This window comes from Schistocerca gregaria, chromosome 8, assembly GCF_023897955.1.
Source record: "Schistocerca gregaria isolate iqSchGreg1 chromosome 8, iqSchGreg1.2, whole genome shotgun sequence".
Taxonomy (NCBI): Eukaryota; Metazoa; Arthropoda; class Insecta; order Orthoptera; family Acrididae; genus Schistocerca; species Schistocerca gregaria.
Window position 1 is genome coordinate 53,415,410 of NC_064927.1, and position 12,368 is coordinate 53,427,777.

Here is a 12,368-nt window from a genome sequence, read left to right on the forward strand (position 1 = left end):
GGAGTTTCTAATTTTTCTCGTTTTCTTTTGGTTTCATAAAATTCTTCAAAGTGTATTTTTCTATCGTTTCTGATATTCCACCCTACCTGCTCGCCAAATTGTTTTGTGTACATATATCACATTTTGGTTCTGCTACTTTCCCCCTGTAAATATTGTACAACTTTGAATATAAGCTCTGCTTAAGCTGGCTGACACTACTTTCGCCGCATCCTGCTGATGATATTTCACGAGGACGTGTTGAAACACTTCAAAGTACATGCGCTGTATGAACCGACATTGCGATCTGCTACCTTCAGTCATGGCAGTAATTGTTTACTCTAACACCATTATGTGTTACCGTCATGGCCACTTAGGGGGATGGGGTTAAGTGCAAAAATATCGTGGTTGGGTAGTGCTGCTAAGGGACTGTCTACACACAAATAACGGAACAGACACAGTGGACAAGATGAATGATTTACCATTAGTCTACTGAATTTACCACTGTTTCTCCTCAGTTTCCCACACTAGTGGCTCAGTGCATCAAACAACAATTTGTGAAAAATACAGCACTAATTAAAGGTACATATAACGGTCAACAGTTGTACCGAAGTGATAACTCAACCACTGGGCAACATGCAAAGAATATACAATAATAATATCAAAGAAATTAGAATGGCAGTAAAATCAAAATGTGCTTAATGTGGTACTACGACCATCAGATGACGTTTGTAAGCAGAAAGTTAGGGATCATGCAATTGAGGGCACTGACAGGTAACAGGAGGGTATCAGTTCCTGAACGGGTGCTCAAAAGTGTTCGAATAAGGCAGTAAAGTCGAATCCCTTTCATAGAAAACAGCTTTTTAAAATTTTATTACAGGTACACTGGTCAGCGGAAACATTATGACCAGCGACCTACTGTCGATATAAACTTGTCTACGCCCTAACAGCCTCACCTGTGTGGGAACGTCTGCTAATCAGGCACACGTGTGGTGCAGTAGGTATGTCGTTCAATAAGTAATGCCCCACATTTTTCTCCAAGAACAATTTATTGTTAAGAATCAGAATTTGGTGACAATATACATCAAAATGTATTCTCCATGTCCTATTTTTCTACGTAGGGTCCATCAATTGCTATGGCCGTACGCCAACTTTGAGGGAGAACATATATTCCCTGCTGGTAAAAGCTCTTGTCCTGTAGGCATAGCCACGTTTTTGCTGCATGACTGACACTCCCGTCGTCTTCAAGGTGTATGTTTAACCGGCCCAAAGAGATGGAAGTCCGAGTGTGCAAGCTCTGGATTGTAGGGTGGATGAGGAAATGATGTCCAACCCAATTTGGCCAGCGTGGCTGATCATGGAACTCTGTTTCTGCATTTCCTGAGGCTGCGACTTTCTTTACCCATCGCCCAACTGTACTCTTATCAACTGCAGCATCGCCATACACTGCATACAAACGCTTATGGATGTTCACCAAGGCTTCGCTTCCTACACACAAGAATTCAATAACAGCACACTGCTTGTAACGTGAGTCGTAGGCAGATGTCATTTTGACGCTGTACTGCGGCTTTGCTATCTGCCAGAACGGTTCGAAGCCACCGGCGCGCAGAACAAATATCAAATCTGAAAAACCAACAAGGACGTTTGTCTATGTATATTAATGCCTTTAAAAAAAATGTCGGGCGTTACTTCTTGAACGGCCCTCGTACTACGAGTGAGTGAGGAGACCTTGCGTAGAATGGAGGGGCGCGCGATGTGTCTGAATTTGACCGAGGGGAGATTCTGATAGCCCGGAGGCGCGGCATGAGCGTTCCGGAGACTGCTGTGGTGAGTGTCTTCAACACGTGGCCAAACTAAAATGAAACCACTGCCAGACGTCATAGGGATGGGTGGCCAAACCTCAGTACACGCGTCGGATACCGTAAGCTCGTCAGACCGATAAAACAGGACAGGCGGGGAAATGTGGCGGAACTCACATCAGTCTGATGCTGCGCAGAGTACAAGTGTGTCTGAACACACAGTGCACCGAACACCCCAACGATGAGCTTCCACAACCAACGACCCGTGGTTGTGCCAGTATTAATACCACAACATCCACAACTACGACTGAAATGGCCACGTGATCCTCGGAGCTGGACGTTGGCAAAGTGGTAAAGCGTCGCATGGTATGATGAACCCCGATATCTTCTTCGTCATACTGATGGGAGGGCGGAATCCATCGTCTTCCAGGGTAACAGTTTCTTGACGCCTGTACTGTGGGCTGCGACAAGCTGGCGGTGGCTAGTTTACGCTTTGGGGAAAATTCTTAGGAGCAAGTATTGGTCGACCGGGGCATGTGCAAAGCACCTCGAGGGCAAAGATATATCGTACACTAGTTCCACACCACGTACCGCCCTTCATGAAGATTATGTTTCCCGACCCCCGTGACAATTTTCAACAACATAATGTGCCGCGTCACAGGACCACGAAAGCGATGTGTTGGCCCCCAGCTCTCCAGATCTAACACTGGTCAATTCAGTAGACCAAAGGTAAATCATTCATCTTAGCTATTCTTGTCCACTGTGTCTGTTCCGTTATTTGTGTGTAGACAGTCCCTTAGCAGCACTACCCAACCACGATATTTTTGCACTTGACCCCCTCCCCCCTTTGTGGCCGTAAGGGTATCACATAATGGTGTTAGAGCAAACAATTAGTGCCATGACTGAGGGTAGAGGATCGCAATGTCGGTTCTGATCGAACACATCTGGAATGTGATTTACGGCAGATTTCATCGTCCCTTCCTCAACATTTACTGGTATTAGATGACTTGTGTGTGCAGATATGGTGCAAACTCCCTCCATCACACTACCAAGGATTCTGTGCGACGACGCTTTTATCCATGACAAAGGCAACAACCGGCTATCAAGTAGGTGATCGTAATGTTCTGGCTGAGCAATGCAGTGAACTGTTGCGTAAAATCTTATTTTTTATTCCCTTCGCGAACGAGTACTGTCACTCGACAGGCGTACGCTGAATATTGTCTGACCGACAACAAACAGAGACTCGATGTTTTGCCAGTTACAATTGGCTAACACCCCATAAATATTACTGCGAATGCGGGAAATCTGCATGCGTTGTGAGTGTACTCACGGCGAGCGACAGGCGTCGGCCGCATCAGATGAGGCAGAGGGTGGAGCAGCCACGGGCGCCGCGGCTGCGGCGGGAGTCCGGCTGTGTTTGCTCTGCCGCTGAGTGGGGGCCGTCTTCTTCTTGTGTCCAGCGGCTGGAGGGCTGCGGAAAGAGACACGGCGTCCAGAAGTGAAATGTCGTGCAGGCCAGACGCCACCCTACTACTGACGATAGTAGTCGGCCTCAGTAGTAACGCACCTGCGGAGGGTACCTTCGCCGCTTTATCGTGAGAAGGCTCGTAAGTAGTGTTTGGGCAGGGGGATGGGGTGGGGGGGAGGTAGGAGGTCTATCGACGGTACAACCGCAATTTGAGGGTGGGGTGGGGGTACAATTGTGATCTCACTGTGAACATGAAGCTTCAAGGAAAATATACTGTCAATCCAGCTGTCAAAAGCATTTAACGTAAACATTCTGTACAAGCAAACCTTACGTGATCAGAGCGATTTAGCAACAAAGAGACAGCGGACAGCTTACTCAATGATGAAATATGGGCATCTGTTCCAACTAGAGGTAAGTTTGTATACATCTGGCCTTTCTCTACAACTGTCATAAACGTTAAGTAGACTCTCCAAGTGTAACGTCTACGGGTTTACTTCAGATTGCGCTATAGCCCAAACAAGCTTGTAGTAAAGAAGAAGGGTACTAATGAAACCATTTGCGTCTTCCATTAAGCCATCTTTATGCCTCTATATATATTCAATCCATTTTACACGCTCACAAGCATATTATGTTGGGCAATGTATGTAGATGAAATTTCACTGGCTCTTTGTCTTACAGTAGACAACATAATGGGAGAAACGATTTCTTCTGCAGTTGTTCTGTTTCATCAAATTAATTCTACAGCTCCAAATTGCAGTGGCATTATTAGGTAATCACAAGAATGTATTCCTTACGCTTTAAAACTGTATCTGCTTTTAAATAAGGCTTTCGCTTATTATGTGCAATAATTGAAGGCTTAGTTCTTTTTAAGCTCGGTTAAAAACAGATTTTTATGTGAATGAGCCATTCGCTTAAATCCTTTTGTGAGTTGCATAGTGGGAGCTTTGCAAGTCTGAATCGTACGATACGGTGCATTATGAATATTAACAGGTACAGTTAATATTCAGGTACAGTCCTAACCACTTCTGATAATTATCACCCTGCGTATCATGATGGTAATCTTGGGACTTAGAGTTTGAGTTAAAATACGATAGTGCTCCTCCTATTAGAACCTCTCTCCTACAGTATGTACGATTGTAGCTTCTTGGCGTTCACTCCTATCAGTTTTTACACCCGGAGTTTCTTAATACAGGCAAAACTTTTTTTATTGTTTAATGCGTATGCAGAGATGTTTCGTCGGTGAATAGCACCTTTTCATTATTTCTGTTTGCTCTCAAGTAGTAAGCACTTTTCAACGAAATCGGATCGGTCTGTTAGGATGTTGCTTATATTTTTACATTTATTGAAACGAAAATCCATCAGTTTCGAAACTTTCCTGAATGTTTCCTTTCATTCCTTAAAATTCGTCTTAGTTTTTCAAAATACAAGCAGCTTTCTCAACAATCGAATTTCGTTCGTCTGCTCACAATTTTCTTTGCGTAAATGCTTTATCAGAATCATCTAGAGGAAAAAATGTTCTAGAATGCCTTTGGTTTCTTGGAGTTTTAACTTTTCGTCGTTCTTCCATTTGCTTAAAGTCTTCCAACATTTGTTTCATTGTTTCTTCTCACTTCCCTCCTATTGCTTCCTGTAGAGGTACCGTTACTTGACTCCGCTTTTTTTTCCTGGCAAAAAAGTGCAATTTTGAATATAAGTTATTTTTCACCTGAATGTATCCACTTTCGCGATATCTTCCTCCATTCTCTTGGGTATTCATGATTTTGAACAACATTGCCCTACACTACTGGTGATATTTCATAAAAACACTAAGACACCTGATGGCTTATGCAGAACAAACCTTTCCTCTTCCTGGACTCCCTCTCCCCCCCTTCCTTCCTCTTTTTTCCCAACCTCCCCCTCTTCTCTGTCCTGAGTCCTTTTGCATTTCCCTCCTCTGCCTCTTCTTATTCCCTCTCGCGTCTGCCCTGCCCCTCTCCCTCCTTGGTTCCCCCCCTTTCGTTTTTCCTCTCCTCCCTCCTTGTTTTTTCCCCCTCCTCTAGGTTCCCCCCCCCCCCCCCTGCGTTTGGCTCGGGAGTGTCATATTTGTGCCACCATTTGCGTGCAGTGTTTTACTGTGTGTGTTTTAAAGTGAGTGTTCCGTGGTGTGTCTTTAGGGATATGTAGCGAACAGCCATCATACTGTCGCTGGGTGCGATTTTTTATATGTTGCGAACAGAAACCAGACTGTCGCCATGTTTTTTAATTGTGTGTCTACTATGTTACTTGTCTGATTCCTATGTATTTTATCGACATTGCCAACCCCTTTTGCTTTCTGTTTTAACTTTCCTCATTTTTACGACGTTTTACACTTAAAGTCATCGTTTTATCGCCTGTTTTTCCTTGTTTCTTTCTTCTTCCTTTTCTTAAAAAAAAAGTCTGTAGGCTGTAGACCAGCTTATTACGCTGCTGCCAGCCCTTCCCCTTTCGGGGAATTGAAAATCAATAAAAAAAAAGAATCTCAGCCAACAAAGACACTAAACTTATTACAGTGAACAGAGGAGTCAATGAACAAACGGACAGATCATAACTTAGTGAAAATAAACTTTTCACACAAGGGAAGACTTGAACCAAGGACCTCTCGTTCCGCAGCTGCTCACGCTAACCACGGGACCACGGCGCTCCTGAGTTGACACTAACCTTGATGTTGTCTATCTTACGCATCGTCTACTCAGTTTGTATATTTTGCTTATTTTTTGCATAGTTCCACAGAACTTCTTCATGTTTTCTTGATTGATCTGTGTTCAGTTTTTCAAGGCCTATCCACTGTGCCAACTTATAACTAAATGTGAAAGGGGTGCGATGGGGAGGTTCCCTTGTCAGGAAAACCTGAAAGGCAATAACATCTAAACGTACTCAATGCCGTACTGTGGTGATCAGATAATGTCTGTAGCTCGCGTGTTACAGATCATACTGCTGCAGGGGTGGATAGAAACCAGCGGAGGACCACAGAGTTTGTAAGATTACGAAGACATTCTTGTTAAAATGTTAATTGTTATTTAAAATATTATTGCAAACATTTAAAGCGTGTCTAAGGAATAGATAAGATTCACATTTGTCAAAGAGCGTCCTCCCTGGACAAGCGGAATTTCATCTGAGTCCAGATACGAGTAAAAAATATTACAAAGCGGTATGCGGTGATTTCACCTTGACTCTAGGCCAACGCCACTTAAATCGTACTGTGTTTGTATGTAGTGAGCGTTCTCACCGCATGCGAGAGGCGTCGGCGTCGTCGGGCGGGGACCTGCTGAGAGGTGGGATGGGCGCCACGGAAGCCACGGGAGTGCGGCCCCACCTGCCGTGCCACAGAGCCGCCGCCGTCCCCCCGCTGCCCGCCGACCTGCGCACAGAGGCAAGAGGCGCCACCTGACAGAGAGAGCGGTCTCCGGGGGGCCAGAGGGCGGCTTCATACACTCACTGTCTAACTGCACCTCTGCGACAGGCCGCTTTGGTAACAGCTCGCAATCTGGGCTGTGCGAGGAAGTAATGACGCTACAGAAATGGTTCCATGCTACTCTATCCTGTGCAAGCGTCTTCATCTCCCGGTACTTACTGCAAACAACATCCTTCTGAAATACAAAACACCTTCTTCCAAAGCTGTTTCACAGAGGAAGATTTCACTGCAGTTCCTTCTCTAAATCCTCGCACAAACGAAACAATGGTTTACAATGAAATAAGTGTCCAAGGAATAGAAAAGCAATTGGAATCACTCAACAGAGGAAAGCCCACTGGACCTGACGGGACACCAATTCCAATCTACACAGAGTACGCGAAAGAACTTGCCCTCCTTCTAACAGCAGTGTACCGCAAGTCTCTAGAGGAACGGAAGGTTCCAAATGTTTGGAAAAGAGCACAGGTAGTCGCAGTCTTCAAGAAGGGTTGTCGAGCAGATGCGCAAAACTATACACCTATATCTCTGACGTCGATCTGATGTAGAATTTTAGAACAAGTTCTTTGCTCGCGTATCACGTCGTTTCTGAAAACCCAGAATCTACTCTGTAGGAATCAACATGGATTCCGGAAACAGCGATCGTGTGAGACCCAATTCGCTTTATTTGTTCATGTGAGTCAGAAAATGTTATTTACAGGCTCCCAAGTAGATGCTATTTTACTTGACCTCCGGAAGGCGTTCGATACAGTTCCGCACTGTCGCCTGATAAACAGAGTAAGAGCCTACGGAATATCTGACTAGCTGTGTGGCTGGAGTGAAGAGTTTTCAGCAAACAGAATACAGCATGTTGTTCTCAATGGAGAGACGTCTACAGACGTTAAAGTAACCTCTGGCGTGCCACAGGGGAGTGTTATGGGACCATTGCTTTTCACGATATATATAAATGACCTAATAGATAGTGTCGGAAGTTCCATGCGGCTGTTCGCAGATGATGGTGTAGTATACAGAAAAGTTGCAGCATTAGAAAATTGTAGCGAAATGCAGGAAGATCTGCTGCGGATAGGCACTTGGTGCAGGGAGTGGCAACTGACCCTTAACATAGACAAATGTAATGTATTGCGAATACATAGAAAGAAGGATCCTTTATTGTATGATTATATGATAGCGGAACAAACACTGGTAGAATTTACTTCTGTAAGATATCTGGGAGTATGCGTGCGGAATGATTTGAAGTGAAATGATCATATAAAATTAATTGTTGGTAAGGTGGGTGCCAGGTTGAGATTCATTGGGAGAGTCCTTCGAAAATGTGGTCCATCAACAAAGGAGGTGGCTTACAAAACACTCGTTCGGCCTATACTTGAGTATTGCTCATCAGTGTGGGATCCGTACCAGGTCGGGTTGACGGAGGAGGTAGAGAAGATCCACAGAAGAGCGGCGCGTTTCGTCATAGGGTTATTTGGTAAGCATGATAGCGTTACGGAGATGTTTAGCAAACTCAAGTGACAGACTCTGCAAGAGAGGCGCTCTGCATCGCGGTGTAGCGTGCTGTCCAGGTTTCGAGAGGGTTCGTTTCTGGATGAGGTATCGAATATATTGCTTCCCCCTACTTATACCTCCCGAGGAGATCACGAATGTAAAATTAGAGAGATTCGAGCGTGCACGGAGGCTTTCCGGCAGTCGTTCTTCCCGCGAACCATACGCCACTGGAACCGGAAAGGGAGGTAATGACAGTGGCACGTAAATTGCCCTCCGCCACTCACCATTGGGTGGCTTGCGGAGTATAAATGTAGATGTAGAAGTAGATGTAGGATGCCATGGACTGATTTTCAGACAATACAGCTCAATATTTCGGCCGGAAGTTCCAATGATTCGTTGCTGCAATACGACGTGCAAAAGGAGGACCGACACAATATTAGAACGTACCTCATGACTTTCGTCACGTCAGTGTATACTCCTTATGGTTTAAAACTCTATCTGTTTTAAAAACAGGTTTTATCTTATTATAATTCACAATTTGTAAAAGTTCATTTCCTGTTACGATCGCTTGAAAACTGATTCTCTTTTGATCGAGACTTTCACTGATTCCCGTTTGCGAGCTGCTGTAGTACGGATTTTATTTGCCTGAACAGTGTTTTACCAAGAACAACTATATTATGAAATAGGATGTTACGAATGAACACTCGTCTAAATATTTGCGATTTTTGTTCTCATATATTATCGTGATAATCTTGGGATTCAGATTTCAAATAAAAATTACGCTGTCCTCATGAAACTTTTTCCTCCAGTATCGTGGACAGCAATAAATCTTGGATTACACTTACATTAGTCACTGCAATGAGAACTTCATTCTCGCAGAAATTTTTCGTGGTATAATGTTTACGAACCCAGGTTTCATCTATGAATACCACTACTTTATTTGTCCATTTTTCATTGCCTCTTACCTCTCTCGAGCATTCCAGATACTTCGAAATAATGGCGCGCCACTCTGTTAAAATGTTTCTCTTATTTTTAGATTTTAAAAATGAATCTCCTGATTGTTTCACTTCCCCCTCAAAGGTAACTCACTTTTGGAGACCTAAGCAGCATTTTCAACGTTGCGGTTTATTTCCTCTGCTCATATTCTCAAAAAATCTCTTCAGATTACTAATTTATCGAAGTCGTCTAGATAAACTGTTTACCAGAAAACACCATCATTTTCTACGAGTTTTAACTTTAATTCCATCTTTTACGTTAACCTCGAGTATTTCAAAATCAATTTTAGAGATGCTTTCTATAAAACATTATCTGAGTCTGTTTTCCTTCTTCCTGTCAAACTTGTACGCTTTGAATATAATCTCTAATTCCTCTAAATGTGTACACCTTCTCGAAGTCTTTCGACTTCAGGGATACTCATGATTATGGATAGCACCGCACTGCACTACTAAAGGTATTTCATGAGGACACGCTCAACTACTTAATACAATACGGATAACTGACGTGGAAGCGCTGACAGTGCTTTCATTTCCCTCAGTCATCACGATACGCTGTAATGTCACTTCTCATAGACATTGAAGCGCCAAAGAAACTGGTATAGTCAAGCGTACTCAAATACAGAGATATGTAAACAGGCAGAATACGGCGCTGCGTTCGGCAACGCTTATATAACACAAGTCTCTGGAGCAGTTGTTGGATCGGTTGCTGCTGCTACAGTGGCGGGTTATCAACATTTAACTGAGTTTGAGCGTGGTGTCATTGTTGGCGTATCCGAGATAGCGATGCAGTGGGTATTTTTCCGGACGACCATTTCACTAGTGTACAGTGAATATCAGGAAGCCGGTAAAACATGGAATCTCCAATCCAACGTCACAGCGGCCGGAGGCAGGAGCAAGAACGGGTCCAACAACGACTGAATGAAATCGTTCATCCTGACAGAAGTACAAGCCTTCAGCAAATTACTACAGATTTGAATGCTAGGCCATCAGCAAGTGACAGCGTGCGATCCATTCAACGAAACATCATTGATACTGGCTTTCGGAGACGAAGGCCCACTCGTGGACCCTTGATAACTGCACATCACAAAGGTTTACTCCTCGCCTGTGCCCATCAACAGTAATATTGCACTGTTAATGACGTGTCGCCTGGACATATGAGTCTCGTTTCAAATTGTATCGAGCGGATGGACGTGCACGGGTATGGAGACAATCCCATGAATCCATTACTGCTCAAGCTGGTGGAGGCTCTGAAATGGTGTGGGGTGTGAGCACTTGGAGTGATATGGGACACCTGATACGTCTAGATACGACTCTGACAGGTGACACGTTCGTAAGAATCCTGGCTGATCACCTGCATCCATTCATCTCCATTGTGCATTCTGACGGGCTTGGGCCGTTCTAGCAGGACAATTCGACGCGCTACACGTCCAGAATTGGTATAGTGTGCCTCCTGGAACCTTACTGAGCATATGTGGGATGCCTTGCAACGTGCTGTTCAGAAGAGATCTCCACCCCCTGACACTCTTACGGATTTATGAACAACCGTGCAGGATTAATGTTGTCAATTCCCTCCAGCACAACTTCAGACGTTAATGTAGTACACGCCACGTCATGTTGCGGCATTTCCGCGTGTTCGTGGGGCTCTATATGGTATTAGGCAGATGGACGAGTTTCTTTGGCTCTTCTGTGTTTCCGAATTGAGAAGAAAGGACGTAACTAGCAGTGGTGCGGCGTACTGTCCGTTACGCAAGGTAAGGTGGATTGATGTTATCGATGTAGATGTAGAAGCAATACATACATTACTTCTCCTGAGTCCACAATAGCAGTTGCTCAGCGGACCAAACAGAAATTCATACAACCGAAAGTTGAGATGTGTGGTTGATACGAGGGTCGATAGCTAGGATGGAGTGGTGAATACCTATTGGATGGCACTGACTGTCACATAACGCCGGGCGGGGTGGCCGAGCGGTTCTAGACGCTTCAATCTGGAACCGCGTGGCTGCTACGGTCGCTGGTTCGAATCCCACCTCGTGCAGGGATGTGTGTGATGCCCTTAGGTTAGTCAGGTTTGAGTAGTTCTAAGTTCTAGGGGACTGATGACCTCAGATGTTAAGTCCCATAGTGCTCAGAGCCATTTGAACCATTTGTCACATAACGACAGCAGTTTCACGATAATTAGAACGGCGATAACGTTTATAAGCAGTTAATACAGCGCTGTGGTCATCAGGTAGCTTTTGTATTAAGGACAGTCCTGCTGGAGCCACAGAGAGAAGCCGGGGAGACAGCAACTTTGGAAGTGAGTGCATAAGAGAGGAAGCCCTCAACAAATTTCTGATACTATTAAGATTTAGAGTGCCATGCCCGGAATATTACGTTTCAATCGTCAGTAATACGTTGTATTATGTTCGCTGCGCCTTAGCGAGAACTGCCGTTCCCGTAATATTACCGGCGACCCTCTTCAATGGACTGCTAGTTCTTGGGCATGAATTACTGGTGCGGCAGTTGCCATAAGCGAGACAAGCACTGTCGTACACAAAGTTGAGACAGAGCTGCATTTACAGCTTGGCACAGTGAGAAATGGAAATTTGTGACTGCATAAATGCCATCCTTGACTCATGTTGCTACGTGCTACTATGATTCTGGTGCTGGTAAAGAGTGACACTTACTTCTGATCTTCAGATTCTCTTTATGGAATACGAACGCCATTTATAGCTACCTTATCGTCAGCAGCAACAGCGCCACCAGACAAGTAAATACAACTTTTTGTAAAGAGGTCTTCGATGAGCTGTACATTGTACAGAACAAGGCAGGGCACTAAACTGCCTGGCTACAGACTGAACACATCACAGTGTGTGTTTCCATCTTGGCAGCACACCTTTGTGCCCGCAGAGAGAATCCTAAATGCTAATTACACTGTCAACGTAACCATTGCTCAGAAGTTTGATGCTACACACTAAACAACAACGTGTAGTAAACATGCAATATAACAGAACTGAAAATAAGTATGGAGTGCATAAAGGAAAAACAATTTGACAAGCTATGGAAAACTGGCATATTTCAATATTTTTAGGTAATTTACGAGGGGCAATCAATAACTAACGCGAGACATCGTATTCTCTGGCATGTTTGATTGGAAAAATGCGAAATTATTAATATTTCTTTTTTTTTGTGGGACATCGTGGAACAGTATCGCCGCAGCCCCTGTAGTTTTATGAAGTTCCGGT

General features: G+C 44.3%; 1 protein-coding gene across 11 annotated transcripts in view; it reads right to left on the reverse strand.

Annotated features, from left to right (window-relative positions):
• LOC126284645 (poly [ADP-ribose] polymerase tankyrase-1-like) overlaps positions 1–12,368 on the reverse strand; it is a 77,210-nt gene that overhangs the window by 40,008 nt on the left and 24,834 nt on the right. For 9 of the 11 annotated variants that reach the window (XM_049983730.1, XM_049983725.1, XM_049983727.1 and 6 more), the window contains exons 3-4: positions 6,488–6,619; positions 3,106–3,246 (exon numbers count right to left, since the gene is read on the reverse strand). In XM_049983730.1, coding sequence (XP_049839687.1) covers positions 3,106–3,246; positions 6,488–6,619 — 273 coding nt within the window. The remainder of the gene's footprint in view (positions 1–3,105; positions 3,247–6,487; positions 6,620–12,368) is intronic. The other 2 variants (XM_049983728.1, XM_049983733.1) reach the window with 2 other exon arrangements.